We start from the raw sequence: 24,938 nt of genomic DNA, 5'->3' as shown, positions 1-24,938 counted from the left end.
TCTTTTTTCTTTAGCTGCGATGAGAAAAAACCATTCTGTTCCTGATCTCACGACCCACAAGACTAAATACTGATTATTGGAAGCCTGCATCAATTTATTAAACCTAATATTACCTTCCTTTATTATTAATAAAAATTTGGAATTAAAACTTCTCACGGTTAATACGATATACGAACCATATATGGTTATATTTAACTTGCTTCATCCTTTTCTCCAAGGTTATAGTGGTCTCCAAGATCCCGTAGTCTAGCGGTGAAGACAATTATGGTCTTCGTAGTGGTAAGTCGATGATTCGAATCCAAGTGTATCTGTTTTTTATCATGTCCTTCCCGAAAAGGATAAAGTAAATGAAATAACCATAGCAGTTCAGCACACGGTTTAGTAGGTAGTGGAGAAGACGATTGTCTCCCATGAGGTTATTCGATGGTTCAAATCCAAACATCACTGTTTTTCATTATGGACTTCGAAAAGGATACAGTAAATGAAATAAGCAAGGCCGTTGAGCACAAGGTGTCGTGGTCTAGTGGAGAATGCAGTGGTTTTCTATGTGCCAAGTCGATGGCTCAAATCCAATCCGAACTTTTTTTCATTATGGACTTTGAGATAAAAATAAAGTGTATGAAATAACCACAGCCGTTCAGCACAAGATCTCGTGGTCTAGTGGCAAAGACAGAGGTGTTCAAATGATAAATCGATGGTTCGAATTCAAGCATAACCGTTTTTCATTATGAACTTCGTGAAAAGGATAAAGTAAATAAATAACCACAGCCGTTCAGCACAAGATCTAGTGGTCTAGTGGAGAAGACAATGTCTCCCAAGTGGTAAATCGATGGTTCAAATCCCGCCTTAACCGTTTTCCATCATGAACTTCCTGAAAAGGATGAAGTAAATAAAATAACCATAGCCGTTCAGCAGAAGATCTGGAGGTCTAGTGGATAAGACAACGGCCTCCCAAGTCCTAAATCAATGGTTCGAATCCTACCATAACCGTTTTTCATTATGAGCTTCGTGTAAAGGATAAAGTAAATTAAATAACCATAGCCATTCAACACAAGGTCTTGTAGTATTGTGGTTAAGATGTTAGTCTCATGTTGCGACAGTCAAAGGTTCGAATCTCATTTTAGATGAAAATTTTCGTTATTAATAAAACATGGTAAGGTTATGGTGAATAAATTGGTGTAGGCTTCCAAAATCACTAGTTAGCCTTGTGGTAAAGTCGTAGACTATCAAGTACAAGATCGTGGTATCAAGAACGGTATACGGTACGTTTCTCATGGCGGTGGAAAGCAAAAGAAAAAAATGGTAGGTGTGTTGCTCGGGGGAGGTTTGCACTCGGTTAATATTTGCAAATCAAAGTTAATCTTTAGGGAAATGAGGGGATATGTAGGGTGAATTAGGGGTATATGAGTACAAAAAGACTTAGTAAAAAAGAAAGTAATTGGGCGGCCTCGGCTCCCGGGGCAAGGAAAAGGGTATAGGTGAGAAGGCACCATATAAAATGTTTAAGTCTTTTTGTACTCATTTAAACCTCTTTACCCCTATTTATCCCCCTATTTACTCCTATCTATCCCTGCTTTTACCTATGCTCATATATCCCTCATTACCCCCTAACACGATAAATGTTTGAAGAAAGCTTGCTTTGAAAGTCAGGAAAGCCGGGGGAAAGAGAACCCCCCTCAGTCTACTCCTCGCCCAAGGCGAGGGCATATTCGCCCTCTCGCACTACTCCTCTCACACTCACAAATTCTCACTTTATTACCTTGTTCTTTTTCGGTTAATCCAGGGCTTGAACCATCGACTGTATACTTGGCAGATCATCGTCTTCACCATTACACCACCAGTTCTTGTGGTGTGAGCCTAGAGTTTTTTATTTTACTTAATCCTTTTTGGAAGGATCTTTGATGAAATAGAAGAAAAAAAACATTCCCATTTGGGACTCGAACCTCCGCCAAAACTCGGAGAGCACTGTTTTACCAGTAGACCGCACGATCTTGCGATGAAAGGCTACACTTTTTTATTTTACTGAATACCTTTTGGGTAGGATCTTAAATGAAACTAACAATTTAAAGGAGTTCGTTTTAATGTTCAGGATTTATTTTCTCGTCTAAAACACGCACACAATTGTATCTTATGCGTATAGCTTGTAAGCTAATAGTAGCCATTTGTGTTCTCGCTAAAATATCACATATACAGGTATGAAGTGCCTTAAAGCACTAGTTTTTCCGCAAGTTAGTTGTTATATGCGGCCCAAGTTAACCTAAGGGTTACGGTGCGATTGTTTTGTATTTTTAATGAAGTGAAGTCAAAGTAAAGTACAAGAATTAAGAAAAGCCGAATAATCATCTTACTAGGACTGGAAAGTTGAGGGCCGTAAAAACCTGTCTGAATGTGATAATAATTGTGTTTATTATGCGTAGTCTTGACCGTGCTGACACTTCTGAAACTCGTCTGATTTACTGATCCGTCTAAATGCGAATTTAAGACGAGTTTCTCTTCCAGACGGGATTCCCGTCAAACTTGCTCGTCTTTTATTTAAACGGGAAAGTTGGACGGGAAAATTGGGACGAGAAAGCCGTCTGTGAGGTTCACATCAGACGAGTCTCCCGTCTTCGTTGAGTTTCTCGTTATTGATGAGTTTCCCGTGTAAATGAATTCGGCTAAATGTATATAACTCGTATAGTCATGAGGTAACAAGCATTACATCTGAAATTGCAAATTAGCAAATATCCAGTTAAACAGACATTGAATATTTATTTTAGGACTGTTTCTCGCCGGTTCGTCTAGCCGGTTCGTCGAAATATAAAATCCGCTATATAATCTATTATTTAAACCTTTGTACTAAAGAGACCAACGTCTTAACGCCTAAAGAGACCAACTGCTTGACGACCACATCGTTTATCGATAAGCTATTGTTCCCTATTTGACTTAATCGTTTCTTCCAAGAACTTTAAAATGAATAATTATAAATCATTTAGTAATATTGTAGTGTTGCTGTTTGTTGTTTGTTACCGCTTAACTGCGGAAATTGCGCTTTTGAACTGAACTTCTTTTTTCTTAGCGTATTTTATATTCGACGAACCTGCTAGACCAGCTAGTATTTCGACTCTTTATACAGCAAAGTCTTAAAATAAATACTCAATGTCTGTTTAACTGGATATTTGCTTCATGTATTTGCGATTTCAGATGTAATCTTCGAGAGTACGACTACGAGGTATCGGGAATCCCGTCTGGAAGAGAAGCTCGTCTTAAATTCGTATTTAGACGGATAAATCAGACGAGTTTCTGATATAAGCACGGTCAAGGACGAATAAATTCATCCATAGGCATAGCCAAATTCATATTCAGACGGGTTTTTACTAGCAACTTTTCCGTCTCAGATGAGTTTCTAATATAAATCCGCCCTAATATGAATTCGGCTATTTTTAATTCTTTTAGTTTTTTCTTTTAAGCCTATTTTGAAATGCATTATTAATTCTTGTACTTTACTTTGACTTCACTTCATTAAAAATACAAAACAAGCCCACCGTAACCATTAGCTTCACTTGCGCCGCATATAACAACTAACTGATGGAAATAATAGTGCTTTAACATATACCTGTATGTGATATTTAGCGAGAACACAAATGCCTACTATTATGTTACAGGCTACGCATAAGATACAATTGTGTGCGTGTTTTAGACGAGAAAATAAATCATGAACATTAAAAAGAACTCCTTTAAATGTTCATTTCATTTGAGATCCTACCCATAAGGTATTCAGTAGTATAAAAAAGTATAGCATTTCACCGCAAGATCGTGCGGTCTACTGGTAAAAACAGTGCTCTCCGAGTTTAAAGGCGGAGGTTCGAGTCTTAGATGGGAATTTTTTTTTCTTCTATTTCATCAAAGATCCTTCTAAAAAGGATTAAGTAAAATAAGAAACTCTAGGCTTACACCACAAGAACTGGTGTTGTGATGGTGAAGACGATGATCTGCCAAGTATACAGTCGATGGTTCAAGCCCTGGATTAACCGAAAAAGAAAAAGGTAATAAAGTGAGAATTTGTGAGTGTGAGAGGAGTAGAGTGAGAGGGCGAATATGCCCTCGCCTTGGCGAGGAGTAGACTGAGGGGGGTTCTCTTTCCCCCGGCTTTCCTGACTTTCAAAGCAAGCTTTCTTCGAACATTTAATCGTGTGAGGGGGTAATCAGGGATATATGAGGATAGGTAAAAGCAGGGATAGATAGGAGTATAGATAGGAGTAAATAGGGGGATAAATAGGGGTGAAAGGTTTAAATGAGTACAAAAAGACTTAACATTTTATATGGTGCCTTCTCACCTATACCCTTTTTCCTTGCCCCGGAGCCGGGGCCGCCCAATTACTTTTTTTTATTACTAAGTCTTTTTGTACTCATATACCCCTATTCACCCTACCTATCCCCTGATTTCCCTAAAGATTAACTTTGATTTGCAAAGATTAACCGAGTACAAACCTCCCCGAGCAACATACCCACCATTTTTCCTTTTTTTCTTTTGTTTTCCACCGCCATGAGAAACGTCCCATACCGTTCTTGATACCACGATCTTGTACTGATAGTCCACGATTACCGCAAGGCTAACTGGTGATTGTTGAAAGCATGCACCAACTTATTCACATAACCTTACCATGTTTGATTAATAACGAAAATTTTCATCTAAAACGAGATTCGAACCTTCGACCGTCGACACATGAGACTAACATTTTGACCACAACACTACGAGATCTTGCTGAAGAGCCGTGGTTATTTAATTTACTTTATCTTTTCACGAAGTTCATAATGAAAAACGGTTACAGTTGGATTCGAACCATCGACTTACCACTTAGGAGACAATTGTCTTTGCCACTAGACTGTGAGATGTTGTACTCAACAGTTATGGTTATTTCATATACTTTATCGATCCTTTAACGAAAGTCATAATCAAAAACGATTATGGTAGGATTGGAACCATCGCTTTACCATTTGGGAGACCATTGTCGTCTCCACTAGACTGGGAGATTTTGTGCTGAACGGCTATTGGTACTTTAATTGACTTTATCCTTTTCGCGAAGGACATAATGAAAAACAGCGAAACTTGGATTCGGACCATCGCCACTAGACCACTGGATTTTGTGCTAAACGGTTATGATTATTTCATTTACTTTATCCTTTCTTCGAAGATATAATGAAAATAGGTACACTCGGATTCGAACCATCGTATCGACTGTAACTTAGGACACCATTGAAGATGTTTTTACTTAACTTTTTCAGTTCATAATGAAAAAGATAAAAAGTGAGTAACGTGACATGCAGTGGATACAACTCCAAAAGATGAGGACCTCGTATATATTATATTGCTTAATCTGATGATTGTGGGATAATTATTATTCGTTTACTGCGACTGCGCAGCGTTTTTATACTGACTATGGCTCTTTGTCGTTTTCCGCTAGCGTTTGAGTATGTTTCATAAATATAAATATAAAAGTTATAGGGTAGACTCGGTTTACCACTTGGGAGACATTACCTTCTCCACTAACCACGAGATCTTGTGATGAACGGCTAGGGTTATTTAATTTACTTTATAGTCCTTTTCGCAAAGGACATAATTAAAAACAGATACACTTGGATTTGAACAATCGACATACTACTTAAGACATTGTTGTTAAGACAAGCCTAATTTCACAGATTCTAGCTCAAATTAATTCAAAACCAGTATCGCAAAGACTGATATATTTTAATAAGGAAATATGAAAAATGAAGTGTAAATGAAACGTTTGGTTATAGTACGTCCGGACATTACCTTCAATTTTCGTACAATATTGTACAATATTGAGGGACAGTTACGTTCATTGAGAGCATTTTAACTTGTTTTGAGCAGTTCTTTTTGACCGGCAGTGTATTTAGGAGCCTGTTAACCCGGGCTTTTACTGAAAGCTTTGTAGTATTAAATGATTACGTGGTGTACCTACAAGCTAATTTACTTATTGATGTTACCATACAAGCATACAAGATTAACAAGAATATTGCATTTAATAACTGTTTATAGATTGTATGCTGAGCATAGCGACACTGTTGACTTCTCTTTTACTCAAAGTAAACCTGCAGGATTACCCTGCGATATGAAAGCAGACTACAATTAGCCGAGGAAAATCTTGAAACTATTAGAGAAAAGTTCTTAAACACGTTGGATAAGCAGAAAAAACACACGCACAGTTTGGAAGTCTATCTGCAATAAAGTCAATACCCTAGACGTCGCTTTGGCCGCTCTACAGACTGCATGTATTTGACAAAAATTCCAAAATATGAATGCCCCTTCATCTCAATATTCACAGCGAAACTTTGTGAATATGTTACACGGGTTCTTGATGACTAATTCGAGAATAATCAGCTCATCAAACGTGGCCGGTCAAAAACACTTTTAATTCTTTTTATACGGGAAAATCTCGCCGAAAACCGAATCTCTTTTTATTCTATGTTATTCTCTTACATGTGCTTTTCTACGTCTGCAATACTAGGGTGCACTCGTCTATTTCCATACTTAGTGTTACTCACATTTACATTACTCATCTTACAAATACGTGCATGTAAACATTCGAACTCATATTCACAGTCTCTTTTTTATTCGAACTCGATTCAGGTGAGAATAGCTGACTTTTTACGCAGATTTCATTTTCGGTATTTTCGAATTGTGATTTCCTTACGTTTCACTAATCCTGGTATAAACAAATTTCTCAAGTTCGGTGCAGCACATGTATATAATACATACAACGGAGTACCCGCCTGTTAGCGGGCTAGCTGTGGGTGCAGCAGGGTTAATTAACAGTCGATACATTATGGGGAAAGTTCATGTTCATATATTCATGTTCCAAATAATCAATTTCTTTCGGAATCGAATGTCTTTATATTGTCTGTTAACCGCAATATATGCATGAATATGGGCCCCCGGTCCCAATGCGAATATTTCCTATACGCCACGGCAAACAACAGATGGAAATTAGTACGATATGGACCATGCCGTAATAAAAAGTTTGTCTTATTACTAAGAACTAAAAAAACTATACATTAGGTTTCATAACTAACTTTTCATAGCTTGCTTATAGTTCTTAAAATATATATCTAGGATTGTCTTGATTGGCACATCATATGGAAGTAAATATAAAACAATGGCACCTACCATATGGAAGTAAATTATAATAAAAAACATCAAGACAATGTAACCTAATATCTGACGAAGAAGCGACAGTCAATTCAATCCAACTAAAAACATACCAAAAGTTAACGGAGTCATATGGTAGGCAAACGAAAATAGATGAACGAGTTGCATAGCAATTTCTACTACTACGACACTATACAACATACACTACACCAAGGGCAAGGCAAGGTTAAGTTAAAGGAATTTACTCAGTTCACGCTAAAGGCAACGTTCTCCAAAGGTGACAACGTTCCCTCCTCGGCAACATTTCTTGCTTCTGGGATTGTAGTATTCTGTGCCACAGCATTTGAAGTCAGATATTCTCCTGTGGACTTCACCACAGCAACAAACATGAGTGATTTCATTATAATCCAAGGCAACAATCCTTTCCTGAAGGCAACATAATATATATAATGCGATAAAATGCATTGAGGTTGATTTGCTGAAGACTTAATGAAATGAAATAAATGGATGAAATAAGTAAAGCAAATAAGTTATATTTTGTTTAGGTTTTCTCTCAAGACTTCTCTGATTTTCACTTTGTCCGTACAATGTCATACAATGTAATAAGCATTTACCTGTAACATTAATTTTCACATGACATAGTATATCAGTAATATATAAACTTGTATTTCGCGTATACTTGTACATCAGAGTGTGTTCACCAACACAGAACCATCCAGAGGTATTTTGCGGGTTATCTGGGCTTGATGTGGTCTGGCAAGTGGGTTCAGGTTTGGACCAATTCACGAACACCCTTGTCTCACCCGTTAGTACTTCTGCTTTTACTTGAGTCCCAGGACATACGCATACTAAAATAAAAGATGTTACGTATCAACAAAGGGAGCGTGAAGTTGGATAATGTTATCCATCAGATAAAAAATCGAAAATATGCATTAAAACATTAATTTCGTATTAACTGTGATCTACAAAATGTATCAAACTAAGAAGTTAACACTCAGTAAATGCCTTGTAATCTTAGTCACAAGCATTGAGAACTTTTTTGGTATGTGTAAGTAGCTATAATTACAGTCTTCCCCTCCCTCTTGCCCCTCCCAAGACACGTGCTGGGAAACGATACTTTTTCTCATGACACACACACCCTGGAAACTTTTCTTAAAACCGGTTTTCCACTAGCGATATTTTTCGCGCGAATCGACATTTTACTTTTGTTCCAGAGCTCTCAAATGCAACCATCTGGAACAAATTGCTCAAATACAAAGGAATAAAGTCGCTTCGCGCGAAAAATATTGCTAGTGGAAAACGGGCTTAAGAGGCTAACTTACGACATTGCCTAAGAGCGAATTAAAAAAGATTGAAAACCTGGTTTATGTTCCCATTGAAACGATTTAGCAAATTTTCTATTACCGCCAAATTAGTTAACTTATTATTTCCGGCTATAAGCAAAGGAGCTGTAGCTAAAAACATGCACCCAACTTCAAACAAAATGTTTGATTACGAGAGATAATAATTATATAGTCATTGACTGGTACTTGGCGTGGTCGCCAGCATTAAAGCTCACACTAATATAGAATCCTTATCTATCACGTGGGCAAATTTTCACGTTATTCCTAAAAAATGCGTAGTTGCTTAATAAAGGCTAGTTTCCACTCAGGAAAAATCTCCTTTGGATCGGAAGGGACAAGAAAATTTCCTTTGTCGGTGCGTTCTCGGGCGGCGTTTATACAAAGGAAATTTTCCTGTCCTGTCTGATCCAAAGGACAATTTTCCTGAGTGGATACTAGCCTTTACAGTAGCTTGTAGGTACATCACGTGAGTATTTAATACTGCAAAAAAGTCCGTTAACCCGGGCCTTCATCAGTACACAACGCAGAATAGACATTATAGCAGAAGTCTCACTCTTTGTATTCTTCTAATGTTTTTTTTTGGTATTTTGCTAACGTTTTCTACGCCATCTAGGACCTTTGTACCCCCAACAAAAAGTTCCTGTGAACACCATAGAGATTATAAATAATACTAGAGGGGGTATCGAGGAGAAATTGGGGAGCACAAATGGGGGGCAAATTCAAGTCCAGGATATGCCATGTAAATGTGGTTTGCATGGTCTTGTTAAATGAGAAAATCAATACTACGTGGCGTGCTCCTTTCATAATCAACAACGTTGTTATTATTAAGGTATTCAGATTTCATAAATATTAACCTGTGTAATTTACTGTCTGACTGACCCTAGATCCGCTACCTGGACTTTAATTTTACCTGCTGTAGAGCATTCTACCCCAGCGTCATTAGAGTGATCGCAGTTATAACTTGTGTATCCCCATCCTTGACCTTGATGTTGACAATCGATCAAACTTTTCTCACGTCCAGTACAATCGACACCATCTAACCATATTCTTCCAGAGCCATCCGGAACAAAATTTCCAGAAAGGGCCGCAACTGCATCCCCATAACCCAGTTGACGACATATAACTCCAGCATTTCCCTTATGCCATATATTACCACAAATAGTTCCCCACTGTCCTCCATAAAATACTTCAATACGTCCTGTGCCATTTTCACTCAATGGTCCCCGTAGTCTCAGTGAAATATGAACTGCAAAATGTAAAATATTTTTTTAGAACTATCGAATACTCAAAGTGACGAAAATGTTCCCAGTTTCCCCGTAGCCAGATACATGTAAAGATAATAAATTAATAGGTGGAATAAGGCAGGTACTGATATCTGTTACATCAAGCTCTGAAACAACCGCTTAAAACAGAAAACCATGAGGTCAAGGATGAGAATAAGAGAAGATATAAAAGGAATGTCTGCAATTAGATGCCAAGTAATTATGTGAACCTATAGCAACGGAGTAGGAGCAGCAGGTATAATTTATTATAATATAACATTTATAGTACGCGCGTGCTGATTGGTCGAGAAGCGTGTTTCTATAACTGTATAGAAACACGGGAATTTTCCCGCCGAACTTGACAAGCGAAGCGATGTAATGAGAATTTGTAATTGAATCGAATCATAATATTTGTACAAAATCTTTTATTGAGTTATATCATAGAAATAGAAAACATTTTTTCCTGTGTTTCTATACAGTTATAGAAACACTTGTGGGAGTTTGGGAGAACTCAAAATAACGTGGAAAAACTCGCCCTACGGGCTCGTTTTCCCACTGATTATTTCTCGTTCTCCCAAACTCCCACGCGTGTTTCTATAACTGCGAAGCGATGTAATGAGAATTTGTAATTGAATCGAATCATAATATTTGTACAAAATCTTTAATTGAGTTATATTATAATAGAAATAGAAAACATTTTTTCCTGTGTTTCTATACAGTTATAGAAACACTTGTGGGAGTTTGGGAGAACTCAAAATAACGTGGAAAAACTCGCCCTACGGGCTCGTTTTCCCACTGATTATTTCTCGTTCTCCCAAACTCCCACGCGTGTTTCTATAACTGTATAGAAACACGGAAAATGTTTTCTATTTCTTAAATACAGGTTTCAGTTGCTGTATATCAAATCATAAGAATTTATTTTGAAATAAGAAAGAAAATATTAAATGAAAAAAATCATTAAAAATTTGAGCAAGAAGGCATGCTGTCGTTTGAAGTTACCCTCGACTATAAAACGAATTCACCTTCTGTTCCTGAATTTGTACTGACTGTAGGATAAATTTACCGGTGACATAGGTATAATCACATCACAAAGAATATCAATACTGTGTAGACTGGTGTTTCGCGTGTGTGTACTTGTATTCTATGTACTGTTAAATGTATCGACCAAATCCGAACAATCCCGCGGTATAACATTATACGGTCGTGCGGTATTACATACAAACGACGACACTTGTATGCTTTGCACGCTTAGATTCCATGGTTCAAGGTTAAGGTTTGTAAAATTTAATGCGGGTCTTTCGAATAACGTTTTTAATCATGAAAATATGCTCGAGTTTTGTTTACAGTAGTATTCTCAAAGTTACTACCAGGAACGATCCAAGTTATAGTTCCATGGTATTACAATCGCACGTATCTCAAATTACAACGTTTGAATTGTAAGAGTTCTAAAGTAAAACGTAAATATGTCATTGTTATTTTTTAGGCGTTAACCCTGCTTCTCACGTCACATATAGTTAGATCTCATTATAAATCAAGATGGCGGATATATCTTGATAATCGATGTTTTTTATCGCCAATATGTAATGAAGATAAAAAAATTTTGTAAAAAGGCTCTTTATAAGAAGTGCAAATTTTCTTTTCAACAAAACAGAAATAATTTTTATTACCATAAAGGCTTGTAGAATTTAATGCGGGACTTTCAAATAACTTTTTTAATCCTGAAAATATGCTCGAGTTTTGCTTTACAATACTATTGTCAAAGTTACGACCAGGAACGATGCTATATCGATGCGATAATTTGGAGAGAGGGGGGGGGCATAACTCGTACTAAGTTCAATAAAGTTCTAACACAGTCCTTATCTATCCGCTGGGCGATTTTCACGTCCTTCCTAAAAAAGCAGGAGAATCAATTTGATGACAGAAGAACAGGTAGATTTTGATCAAGTTAGCTGCGTAGACAAAGTCCGGGTTAACGACCACCGTCGAACCTCGTCCTCCACTTAATTAAACTCATTCACAAAAATATAATAGGACAACTTCCGAAAAATGATATCGGGGCAGGAAGAAATAATCACTGCTAAATGAGAAATGGGAAACATGGGCGTTTTTAAGACATATTTTGAGAGAGAGTCACCTTAACATTTTTATTTTTAGTATTTTTACCTGCTAAAACACATTCTACTCCAGCGTCTTCAGAATGACGGCAATCGTGTTTTCCCCATCCCGCATGAAAGCAATTTATCAAATTTTGCTCCATTCCTTTGCATTCAACCTCGTCTAACCATATCCGTCCAGAACCATCAGGAACCTCACCTCTATAAATAGCTCTAACTGCATCTTGATAACCAAGTTGACGACAAACAAATCTAGCATCTTTAAAATCCCATCTATCATCACAGATTGTTCCCCATTCTCCATTGAAGAACACTTCGACACGTCCTCTTCCATTTTTACTTAAAGATCCTTGTAACCTCAGCGTTGTATCAGCTGGAATATTTAAAGTGAAGCATATGGTGATGCTTTGAATAGTGGAATTAATTGTAAAGTGAAACTAATATCACGAAAATTTCTGATTTCGTTTCTCAGGCCCGTAGGTTTCTATTGTTTTTTTTAATGCATACTCCAAGTGAGAAATTCAATTCGAGTTCCATTATACCTACATTGTTCAACCCAATTAAAGCTTGACACTTGTATACTTTGCACGCTTGTATTTCGGGGTTTACGTTTAAGCCTATATACTGCCCATTTTCCACTAGGCGAATTTATTCGCGCGTCGCGAAGCGTTATATGAAATCGAGTGATGTGATTGGCTTACGAAAAAATTCGCCGCGAAAAAGTAGAATCGCTTCCTACTTTTTATCTGTTGGAGCGAATAAATTCGCCAACTGGAAAACTGGCTTTAAGCGTTTAAAGTTTATAAAATTCAACCCTTTTCAACTCGCAGACTATGCATGCATGCGAGGTTTCCGAAAAAAGTTTTCTTTTATCCCCGAGCCGGTGCGAAGCACCGGGCGAGGGTACTAATTCCGCCCGGAGATTTTAATTACGCTCGGGAATGCAAATGCGAAATGAAAGTTGTCCGCCATTATGTCATGGACGTTGGGCGTTTTTGTAAGTTATGCGCATGCGTGAGTTTAAAAAGAGTTAAAACTGGTAACCAGCAAACGTTTGCGAGCGTGCGATTGGTTGAATTAAAATTTTGGTTCGCGTCAGCATAACTGATATTTTGAATTATAAAACTTTTTTAAAGATATTTTTCATTTGGATGGTTTTGAAAATATACGGAAAAATTCATTCGGAAAATTGACTAAAATGTAAAGTAAATGATGCTTTCGGATAGAAAAACTTTGATTCAAATACATGGTGAAAAATCTACGAGTGTTTTTGAACAGGTAAATAGGTAGATTTTGTATTTTAAAGCATGCAAGTATTTCGTAAGTTTAACTTGTAGATTTATCAACAAAAGTTGTAGTATTTAAAACTATTCGTAGCACAATTAATGAATTACGATTATAGTTGAATGTGATAGCTCGAGAGTCGACTAATTGTACTTGATATAAGATTTTACTTATACGACTTCGATCATTCAGCGGAAACGAGTATTATAGAATTTCACTAATGGAAATATAGGTTTATTACTTCAGGCGAGGGGATTTTGCATGCATGTATTTCTAGTATGTTTTTAATTGCATTCGATATAATAACTGTATTTTTCCTTCCTATAAGAGAGGATTCGTGGTAACAAAACTCATTACGCAACGTCAAAGGTTCAGGCTTCTCATAACAAAAGATGAGACGCAAAAGGCGAACTTGTGACAATGCGTGAGAGCAAAAAAAAATTTAAAACCCGGTATTACAGTACTGTCCAGAGATAACCTAACACTGCGGTTGCGGTTCGGTTGCGGTTGGCCTATAGAAACCCCATCAGAAGACCGCAAGGGAAAACATACGATCGCGATTACCGTTCGCTCTCGAACGGAATATTATGAACTACTGAGAACGTCGACAATACAATAATCAGGTCGAAAACATCTTAAGAAAATGTCTGTCAGACCGTATTCGACCGAGGTTCAACATCGGGCTAATCGCGGTTGGACCTCGGTCTGACCTAGATTAACCGCGGTTTAGACTTTCTATTATCGCTAATAAGATTGTAAAATTGTAATACCAGAAATTTTATATAATTCAAGGCAAACTTCATACAAAATGTTTAATTAAAATAGAAATCATAGTCATTGAATCGTATTTTGCGTGGTTAACGGACAATTGCACAGATAAAGTCCGAGTTAACGGATGCTTTTAGATATATGCTGAGAGAGCCACCTTAACATGTTTATTTTTTGTATCTTTACCTGTTGAAACACATTCTACTCCAGCGTCTTCGTCATGACTGCAATCATGTTCTCCCCATCCTCTATGAGAACAACTTATCAAATTTTGCTCCATTCCTTTGCATCCAACGTCGCGTAACCATATCCGTCCAGAACCATGAGGAACCTGACCTCTTTCAAGAGCTCTAACAGCATCTTGATAACCAAGTTGACGACAAACAACTCTAGCATCTTTGAAATCCCATCCATCATCACAGATTGTTCCCCATTGTCCATTGAAGAACACTTCAACACGTCCTTTTCCATTTTCACTTAAAGATCCTTGTAACCTCAGCGTTTTATAAGCTGAAATATGAAGATAAGTTGGTGCTTTGAATAGTGATATTAATAGTAAAGTGAGACTGATATCACGAAAATTTCTGATTTCCTTTGTCAGGCCCGTAGGTTTTTATTGCTTTTTAATGCTTGTCTCCTAGTGAAAAATTCAATTCGAGTTCTATTATACCTACACCGTTCAAAATAATTATAAAGCTTCGCACTTGCATACTTTGCACACTTGTATTTCGGATTTTACGTTTAGCCGTTTAAGGTTTATATGATCAACTTTCCTTGGACTGGCTATATATAATGGCCATTTGAATTTTGAATACAAGTTATGCACTATAGCATTTAGTACAAGTTGCCATCAAGTAATGTAAAACGATTGGGACTGTTGTATGAGCGAAGAGCATACCTGTGACACCAATTCTTACATGACATTGGATACCAAATGTTTGATGCTTGTTGCTGTACGTGTAATTGTAGTACCGCGTGTAGTTACCAATAGAAATTAAAACAAGTTAGTAAGTTTCGGATTGGCAGGATTTGGTGTGGTTGGGCATGTAGGCTTAGGTTCTGTCCAACTGACTAAGATTTTCTCGTCTCGGCCTTCTTCAACTTCAGAATTTACTGTTTGTGTGCATGGGCAATGACAAGCTAAATTTCAAAATAAACGGTTGGGAATTTTTGAGTTTATTCTATTGCCTTAATTTACGAAGAAAAAGACTAACAAACGTACAATAAGGATCTCGAAAACCTCGCAAGTATATACGAAATATTAAAGTACTGAAATCATTACTATAACTGCTGGCTTAATTACCAGCGACCTACGGGTTCGAGTTTTAATTCGTTTTTTGTATATCGGCGATGGAACGAGACGCTTTTGCGAACTGTAAAAGGATTTTTCAGCACTGTAGTTTATTTGCCCCAAGCAACGTATTGAAACAACGTATTATTATTTCCTTGTGGTAATATTTAGCTTATATATATTCATGTTTCTCATTACATTACGTAGTTTTACGTGATGTTTTGCGGATTAAAATTGCGACTAAACTTTACGAAAATTGTGTGGTCGATAGCAGATTAAGCTCCATAAGGTTTGTCAGTGATTAACGAAAATTTATCGTTCAAGAGCGGCTCTAATGCGAATTTGCGGACCTGAGGCAACAATTACTTACCGACAACAGTGAAGTTAACAAAACATTTGAACTCTATAGTCTTGTTATTGCGTTTGTATGAGTAGTGATAGGTGATCACGTGCTTGCCCAGCGAGAAATTTGCAGGAGACCTGACGTCAGGTGGATGAACTTGGCCTCTCTGATAATCCGAGCACGTGACTTCTGGTACTGACCAATGAACCAGCCCTTTGATTTCATTAGGTTTAGCATATGCAGTAAACTCATAGTTACCGCTATCTCTGCATTCACATCCTCCTTTAAGTCAAAAAGATGTATAAGTGTTTACTTTAAATTTGCTGAACATGCAGAGTCGCAAAATGGGGGACAGCATTAGCACCAATTTTTTTTGATAACTGGAAAGACTATCAACCACAAGACAGCAGGGCAACTGAGAGCACCAAGGTGCGTTATCTAGCACCCTAAGGTGTGTTTACAGAAGAGTGTCTAGTTTATTAGCTTGTGCTCCATGGTCAAAGCCGTTCAGCTTAGGAAAGCAAGAGATTCTTTAAACAGCAGCAATGACTAATGATAAGATCCTTAAATTATTTTAATATTATTTAAAAAACCTAAGATCAGTATAATATTAAACGTTGTAGATGTGTAGTGTTTATCTTTAAGATAGAGTTCGTAGAGTGTTTTAATTATGTTGGAGTTATCACGTGATATAATGTGATTAAATATTACAGATTTACTATCTCTTGTATGCTCTTCGATTCGTGTGTGTAAACAGCGTCCCTTATTTCAATTTAACCAGGGCATGAAAATAAGGAAATGATTGAACTATAACTTGGTTTCTAGAAGGTTCCTAGCCCTAATTTTGCAAATGTTTAATTATACTTTGGTATTGTTATATGTCTTTGCGCGAAATTTTTAAAAACTAACAATAAAAAATATTTTTTTTAAAAGAGTTTTATCTTTTATCAGCGTTCGTAGTTTTCCAGTTGATGATAACATTGCATTTTTTACATTTATTACATTTATTGCAATATTAACCAAAAACTTATTCCTGATTATGATTATATAGTATAGTCGAATACAATGGAATGAAATAGAATGGAATGAAATGGAATAGAAGGGAAGGAAAAGGAATTAGATGGAGTGGAATGGGATGGAATGGGTTGATATGGGATAGGGGGAGGGTTGAAATGAGATGAGATGGGATAGAATGGGATAGGGTGGCGTGAAATGGAATAGAATTAGAATGCTTGCCTAATGTGTCTTATCAGCTTTACGTTTTGACACACATACACGTACCAGGTAAAGTGCAGGAAGCATCAACTGTATCATTCACAACTTTGTCCAACTCGTCTAACTTTGATTCGAATATTCGCTCTGGTGACGACCAGCTTTTAATATATAGTTTCAACTTTTTGACCTCATTCCCGACAGCCAAGCGGACAATAGTGAAATTCTTCTTTCTAAATATTGTGGTATATTCATCGACAAGCCTCGTTTGATTTTCTGCAGATTCGTGTGCGCTGCCGGTTAAGAACAAAATAACGTCTTCTACGTCCGGACGGAAGTTTTTAGGACTTGTCTCGTTAAACGGCTATGAAAAAATTGAATAGTAAACTTGTATATTCATTTGATTGTTGAAAAGTACGTAGTAATTGAGTAAATAAATTGTATATTTGTGCAAACGGGCACATGACATTGAATGTTTCACGCAGCTAGGGTTGTTCAGTGTATATTCTCAGCAAGCTACTCTGAAATGATGACAACAAAGGACGTCACGGCAAAAAGTGGGTTATCATCAGGGTTTCCACAACTTATTTTCATATGGCTGTGCTGAGCAATGACAAAAAAAGAAACAAAGAACTTTTGAAAAGAATGCATAACATATCCTATTAACACAGATCCCCCCCTTCCTTGTGGTTGTCAATTGCAAGGAAATTCCCTTCCATTTTGGAAGCCTGGTTACATTATATGAAATGATATCTGATTTTTTTGAGGTTCTGGCTTCTGATTGGCTAATTTTCTTTCTCAGATCAGCTGGTTACATAAATTACAAATAAAAATAACCAAATTTTTTGCCTTTTATATTATCATAGACTGGGGTAGGTTTATCTAGGTTGTTTACGTTTTACAGTCTTTACGTGCCGACCTAACCTGGTAATTGTGGGGTATTTTGTAATATCATGGTTTAACAACTTTTCTCAACAACACGATGGAATATATTAGCAAAGATTAAAAACACACATCTATAAATGTTACATTGGTAAAACATTTTAAGCCTACTTACGTTTTTCGCCATACTTTTGAATGCCGTATTGCCCCTCGGATTATTTTTAAAGTCAATTCTATCCAGCCACTGCATCAACAATGTTTTGTTCTTAATTTCGCCAACCTCCAATAATTCTCTAGTTCGGTTGTCGCTTGAGAAAGAAGCGAAACCAAGATGAGTGCCTTGTTCTTCTACGTGCAGCTTTTCACTTTTCATAAATTTCTTTAGAAATTCTTTAACAACATCGATGTACGTAGAGTTAACATAATTCGAAATATCCCAGAGAACAAGGATATCTTTTTTACAGTCTAGAGCAAAATAGAATACAGCTGTTCAGTGCCATGCAATTTGTCACCCACGAAATGAAAGCATTCATGATAATAAAAATAGACTGAAACTTTAAACGTATAGATTACAGTCAGTAATGTAAACAAACGCCGTGTTTACATATTGCATCGCTATATCTTTTAAATTATCCTGTCCAGTCAGAATATTATTGTTAGAATATTGTCAAAGTACTACTTTATTTGGATATATTTATAAATGAGTAAAAGATGTTTAATGAGTACAAGTTTATGCTCAAATAATTTAATTAAATGCAAAACATACGAAATTTGGGGAATTTCTAAAGCATGGAGACCCCCAGGCACAACCGCGGAGAAGCCGCTGTAATATGTCGTTAAAGTCGAGGCCAAAATTTGTCTGCATGCATGGCTTTTGGCATCATGCTGGTTCTCGCCTCGGTAAAGATTACCGCATACATACTGATATTTTTAAATTTCCTTTTGTGCGGCTTTTTTATTGATAAGTATTGTGCGTAAATGTTTTAGTCTTTTTTTCACGATTTAGAAGCGACGAAAACGAAAGATGAATTTACACAAAATACTTTTTCAATTATGGTACCGGTTCCCAGGCTCATGCCTATATAGCCCAGGAAGCTGACAGAAAGCGTATAGCGTCTATGTAAATGTCTATAAAATGATATATCGCATACGACTAGTAATCAGAAGTTATCTTCAGAAAGGAGACAACTTGAAAAGTACGCAATGCGAACTAAACTACGAACTTGTGAATGATTGAAATGCAAACGTTTCAGAAGGATTGGTGAATCAGATGAAATTGTACTTGATAGTAATGTAACGTAAATAAATATATTTCTGAAAGTGATAATGATCTTTGCAGTTTACCTCTTTTATTTCCATTTCTCTCAGCTATTTCTTCTTTTTCTAAACATTGAATACAAAACTCGTTAATCGCGTGGATAAGATATCCCTGCATGCCCACTCTCTTTTTCTGGCGCAATGATAACAACAAGATATCCAGATAAATTATCTCTCGCTGTGTCCTGGTCTTTTGCTTTCACTATATTCGTCACCGCTAGAAGTGCTATACACTTAGGGTTACACTTACCACTGGTATTGCAAGAACGAACATAGACTAAGATGGTACATGAAACTTTCTTTCCCCCATACAGTGTGAAGTTATACTTGATGTTATTTAAACCGGCAGGAAACCGCTGCGGTGATTTTACGTTTGGCTCCACTTTGTAAAGATTAATCTGGAATTTATGCGAGCAAGTTATCATCGGCTTCACCCATGACACTGGGTCTGACATTCTGCTCTTCGTAATACGGTCTATTCTTCGCTCTTGAAAATGACAAACGCAATTGCCTCCTAATGACAGAACATGGAAGGTTTTAGCCGAAACCTGTCGGCCATGTACGCAATATATATATATATATATATATATATATATATATATATATATATATATATATATATATATATATATATATATATATATATATATATATATACTATTTTGAACCAGGTATACCATGCATGCAGTGCTACTTTTATCAAAAAAATGGAATACCTCTCTTGCGCAGCTCAAATTGAAGATTGATTTTACGTCGAGTAATTGTTGAACATACAATCTCACATTTAAAAGACTGCCACGATGTAGGGAGGAGCACTTGGCACCATCCACAATGGTTTCGACAACTGACCTATACTAGATAGTACATATATAACCGGAAGTATAACTGAACAGGTCGCAAGCGTCGCACTCAATTCCCACTTGCAAAAATCTCCTAATATGCGTAATGAAAAAGCTACACGTCATAACGCTTCTTTTTAGGTTGATAGGCAGCCAGCCAACGGGACCAATTAACTTTGGTATATAATAACTATACGTTTAATGTTCAAATGAAAACGTTATATCGTCGCTATATACTGAACCTTGGGATCAAAATATGAACAATGATATTGATCTTACCAACGATAGGACACATCTTTATGTAGTTTTCGTATCTCTCTTCAAGATACTCCGCTGTCCTCTTACAACAATTTGTCATATTGATAATATCTTCATTTAAACACTCTTTCTCCCATTGCTCTCTGTCTTCAACGAATACAGACCATCCATTTGTACAAAATTTTGAATCTTCCTTTCCAAAAACGAGGTTTGCAGCAAAGTAAAACATTATAACTGTCTGCAAAACTTCTTTACAGTTGCCGAATATGATTGGCTTTCGTTCGTTCTCTTTATTTCCCATTCTGTGAAGATATAGATCTTTTAATGCAGTGAAAGCAGCTAGATATATAGAATGTAAAGAAACATCTGCCGGCAAGACGAAATATATATATATATATATATTAAAAATTTTCGATTCCGCCATTTTCATTGTTGTTGTAAAAATACAAATGGTCTAGCTTTGGTTCGTTTATAAAACGAAAAAACTAAAAAGATATCTTTAGATAAAGAAATTTATTCTACTTTTATATGTCAGGCTATAATTTAAAAAACATTCGCTTCTATCATGGTCTTTCGCGCTTTATTTTCTTGTCGTCTTTATACATATTTTTTTCTTAATTTTGTCCATATAATAAACAGAAAATTACACGGCCCGCTTGAAGATATGGATCTTACGTTCCAGTGGCAAAAAGGCGCGAGTGACTCTCGAATGAGCGCAGCGAACGAACGAACGATAATAATACCTACTTATTAGAGAGGGTAAAACACTGAATAAGATCTATTATGTCTTCCAATTCTTTCTCGCGAAATCTATCGGGAGAGAGTTTGAGCCTAACTCTAAATTGTGGTCGCACTGGTCGGGAACTACCTCTATAATGTAGATGCTCTTTAATCGAATCAGCTGGAAATGCAACTGGATGTATGTGACATTTTGATAATACATGATAAGAATCTTAATTTCAAGAATTCCAAACTCCAATTGACTGAATTATAGCTAATTTCTAGCCTGATTAATAAAATCAATAATCGATTTCAAAAGAAATTGATCATACAGAATATGAATATGCGATATATGTATATTCCAAATTGTCGCGCTTCTTATGCCGCTGTAGAAAATTAAAATACGTCAACAATACATTCAAGTTAGAGGAGAGCGACACTGAAGGACAGGGCACTTGATTAATGGATTGTCATTGTTAGGTAAAGGCTGATGTCCATTGTCGCGTTTTTTGCATGAACGCACACGCACGTAAAAGCTTAAAACCTTGTAAGTTGTTGTAAAGTCTAGTTTTATTTCATAAGTATCGTTAAAATGATTTTAAACTTTTATGTGCGTATACGTATTTATAAAAAACTCGATTGTGGAAAGCAGCCCTAAGTAAATGGTGCTTGTTGAGTACTTTGGCACGCACGCAATCCTCAATACAATTGTCCGACATATTGCATGTAATACATGAACATCAAGGTTAAGAGATAACTAAACACTAAATGTACCGCATTTATATTTACTATTATTAGTAGTAGTATATATTATTATCATTATTATTGATAATATTTTTGTATCTTATATTCAGTTTTGATGTTTAGAGATATATTATGCAAACTTCTCTTCCAAATTGTTCCTCGACAACCTCGCACCGAAGGTTTTTGATCGATGATTTTGGTCTCTTTGGATCAAACAAGCTGCAAACATATGCAACTGGATGATATTTTAATATAAGACGTTTTGTAGTTCTATAATTTTCATTCTCTAAACAATACATGTAGACACGTTTGGGGGTGCTGTTGCTACAACAATTTCATGTTGATTTTATACACACGCAAAAAAAACGTCTACGGCGGAATAGTTGTTCTGTTAATTTGCTATCCGGATGATCCAATGGACTGGTTACTCGTGCGCACATAACCTCATGATATATAATATTATCAAAATTATATTTAATCAGGATACCAACACCACCGGCCTAAAGTGTGTTTCAGTAGGGTCCTGCTTGATACACTGAGTCGCTTCACTAATATAATAATTTTAACGTAACTTCTATCATATTCAATTTAAAGTAATTATGAAATACCACATGGCAACATATAAAAATAAGTGTTCTGCGTTTTCTTAGAATCATATAGACGTAGAAATATACACATGCATTAAAAAGGACAAGGACAACGACGTGGACATGGACATAGACAAACAACAACATATTTAGACATGCAATTAACAATAGTTATATATATAGTGTGTGAGTCAATGTCATTTCAGGAACGACTTAAAATGACTCAGAGACAGAGAGTTAGAGTTTCCGATGGAATCGTTCAAGTCGTAAAATAGAAAAGTTAGCGAAGATTGGTAGACTCAGGCGGCAAACAAAAGTTTATTAAGATTTTAATTGGAAGCTCAAATTTGAGAAACACTAACATTCAGTTACACTTTTTATATAAATACCTGTGTAGCAATCTTGAAAATAAACTTTCGAAGCTTTAGATTTTAGCAAATGAAAATTAATATGCTAAGGTCTTCCTGTCAAACGAAGGAAGACTGCTTTTAAAGAATTGAGACCAAGCTTCCCAGCTGTTCTCTCGTGTCGTCTCCTTAGTTTGATGTGTTAAATGAGTGGTATGACGTTGTGATATTGGTAAGGCAGAGCTAGGTGGGGCGACACGGATGACTGCTTCGCTTTTCATTTCCAGGCGTGTTCTTTCCCATAAAACAATCAAAATCAGCTGTAAATTCATAGGCTTTAGACAAAGGCATAAGTGCGGTGAACAATGGAACTAAGTTCGACAGTCAATCGATCGATATTTTCCCAATTTTCTTAGTATATAATAGCGACAATACAGAATAAACATTTCTATTGAGCGATGAAACATGAAGTTATCTTTTGACCAATCAAGTTTGACTTTGTGATTTGAGCAATTTTGGTTGATCAATTTAAACAGGAATTCACGTGTTTGGGATCAGGATTACATTTCACGAACTCAGCGTGCACGTAAGACAGGACGCAATAGATACACAATCATTATAATTATATAATAAATATAATATAATAACTACAATGAAACACGCAATTTGATTATTTCGCAGGCGTGCAGTATGAGACAACCCTGCACGGAAAGTTTCCAATGCCGCTGTGCGCGGGAAATTTGACCGTCGTTTCATTGTAGTTATTTTATAAAGAAAATACTAAATGGTTTTCCGTGCAGGATTGCGTGATACTGCACGTGGGAAGTTCCGAGACTTTCGGAAAAAGTATCACATCTCCAACATGTTTGGCATAAGTTTAACATTAATTTTAAGACAAAAATCAGGTTCAATGCAAAGCCTACTCCAGGCCGAGGCTCAAATTTTAATAGGCCGAATTCAAATAAAGAAGTTAGAAAACTATCAACTCAACTTATATTGTAGCACTACAACTCACGTAACAGAAAACGTGGTCGAATCGACAGTTCACTACAAGGTGATTTGAATAGTTGGGTTATTAGTTGTTTACTAGAAATACATTGCATGCAAAGTCCCCTCGCCTGGAGCAATAAACTTATATTTCTATCACTGAAATTTTATAATACTCGCGGTTTCTGCTGAATGATCGAAGCCGTGTAAGTAAAATCCTATATCTTGGTACAATTATAAAGTCGACTCTCGAGCTATCACATTCAACTATAATCGTAATTCATTATAAATTGTGCTACGAATAGTTTTAAATACTACAACTTTTAGCGAGATTTCAATTCCTTTTTAAACAGATTGACCTTTAAAAATAAATGCTTTCCCAATCAAAATCATTTTAACGAAATTGACGAATAAATTCAAAGAGGTGCCGTACATTTGTTGACAAATCTACAAGTTAAACTTACGAAATACTTGCATGCTCTAAAATACAAAATCTACCTATTTACCTGTTCAAAAACACTTTGAAAATGCTTTAAAATCGTAGATTTTTCACCATCTATTTGAATCAAAGTTTTTCTATCCGAAAGCATCATCTGCTTTACGTTTTAATCATTTTTACGAGTGAATTTTTCCGTATATTTTCAAAACCATCCAAATGAAAAATATTTTTTAAAAAGTTTTGTAATTCAAAATATCAGTTATATGCTGATGCGAACCAAAATTTTAATTTAGCCAATCGCACTCTTGCAAACGTTTGCTGGTTACCAGTTTTAACTCACCTTAAGCTCACGCATGCGCATAACTTACAAAAACGCCCAACGTCCATATGACATAATGGCGGACAACTTTCATTTCGCATTTGCATTCCCGGGCGTAATCAAAATCTCCGGGCGGAATTAGTACCCTCGCCCGGTGCTTAGCACCGGCTCGGGGAAAATATTTTTACCGCGGCCATGCGCTTCTAAATTGTGAAATAAAGCCGGTTTAAATTATAAAAATTTATTGCTGAATTCACGCCTTCTTTGAATAAATATTCAGATATTTGTTGCCTTTTGTTTTCACGGGAATTACGTATACAAAGAAATTCTTAAAAATTTTTAGTAATATTTTATTGAAAAGGAATGGTTACTGCTAAGGGCCGGCACTTGCCATGATTTTTCACATGACCAGAAATTAAATACAACATGGCGCCCGTCATAAAAAGCGCATACTTAATTAGTCTTGTTCGCACAGTCAAAACGCGAGAAATATATTAGAAAGACACGACTTACCACCTATCCATCCGTCTTCGATATTCTCTTGCCAAATTGGTATAAAGTTTTCCATTAATCTCGGTTGATAGGCGAGTGTTCAAACAACAACAAGGAGGCCAAATAAGCCGTATTTTGAATCGGCAAATCGTACGACAAGAAACAGTAATATCTGCCATATTTGTTTACATCTTGCGAGCTAAATGACATTTTCAGCTTTATAATATTGCCAAATATTAC

The 24,938-nt window shown here is 36.3% G+C and overlaps 1 protein-coding gene across 1 annotated transcript; it reads right to left on the bottom strand.

Annotated features, from left to right (window-relative positions):
• Positions 1 to 7,395: 7,395 nt before the first annotated feature.
• Positions 7,396 to 19,084, bottom strand: LOC114539540 (neurotrypsin-like). Its single transcript, XM_028560174.1, has 5 exons — positions 18,994 to 19,084; positions 14,108 to 14,431; positions 11,919 to 12,242; positions 9,423 to 9,739; positions 7,396 to 7,635 (listed from the first exon to the last, which is right to left on the bottom strand). The coding sequence occupies exons 1-5, from the start codon at positions 19,082 to 19,084 to the stop codon at positions 7,396 to 7,398; spliced, it is 1,296 nt and encodes a 431-aa protein (XP_028415975.1).
• Positions 19,085 to 24,938: the final 5,854 nt, after the last annotated feature.

Source organism: Dendronephthya gigantea, unplaced genomic scaffold, assembly GCF_004324835.1.
Source record: "Dendronephthya gigantea isolate DGI-Jeju-01 unplaced genomic scaffold, DenGig_1.0 000205F, whole genome shotgun sequence".
Lineage (NCBI taxonomy): Eukaryota > Metazoa > Cnidaria > Anthozoa > Malacalcyonacea > Nephtheidae > Dendronephthya > Dendronephthya gigantea.
This window is presented reverse-complemented; position numbering and strand designations above follow the sequence as displayed.

Bases quoted from the DNA above. Each gene is read 5' to 3' on its own strand.
- LOC114539540 (XM_028560174.1), bottom strand. From the start codon at position 19,084: ATGCAGGGATATCTTATCCACGCGATTAACGAGTTTTGTATTCAATGT. The intron at 12,243-14,107 runs GTAAAGATACAA...TAAATATTCCAG, and splicing joins AGTAGAATGTGTTTCAACAG to CTGATACAACGCTGAGGTTA. The intron at 9,740-11,918 runs GTAAAAATACTA...TACATTTTGCAG, and splicing joins AGTAGAATGTGTTTTAGCAG to TTCATATTTCACTGAGACTA.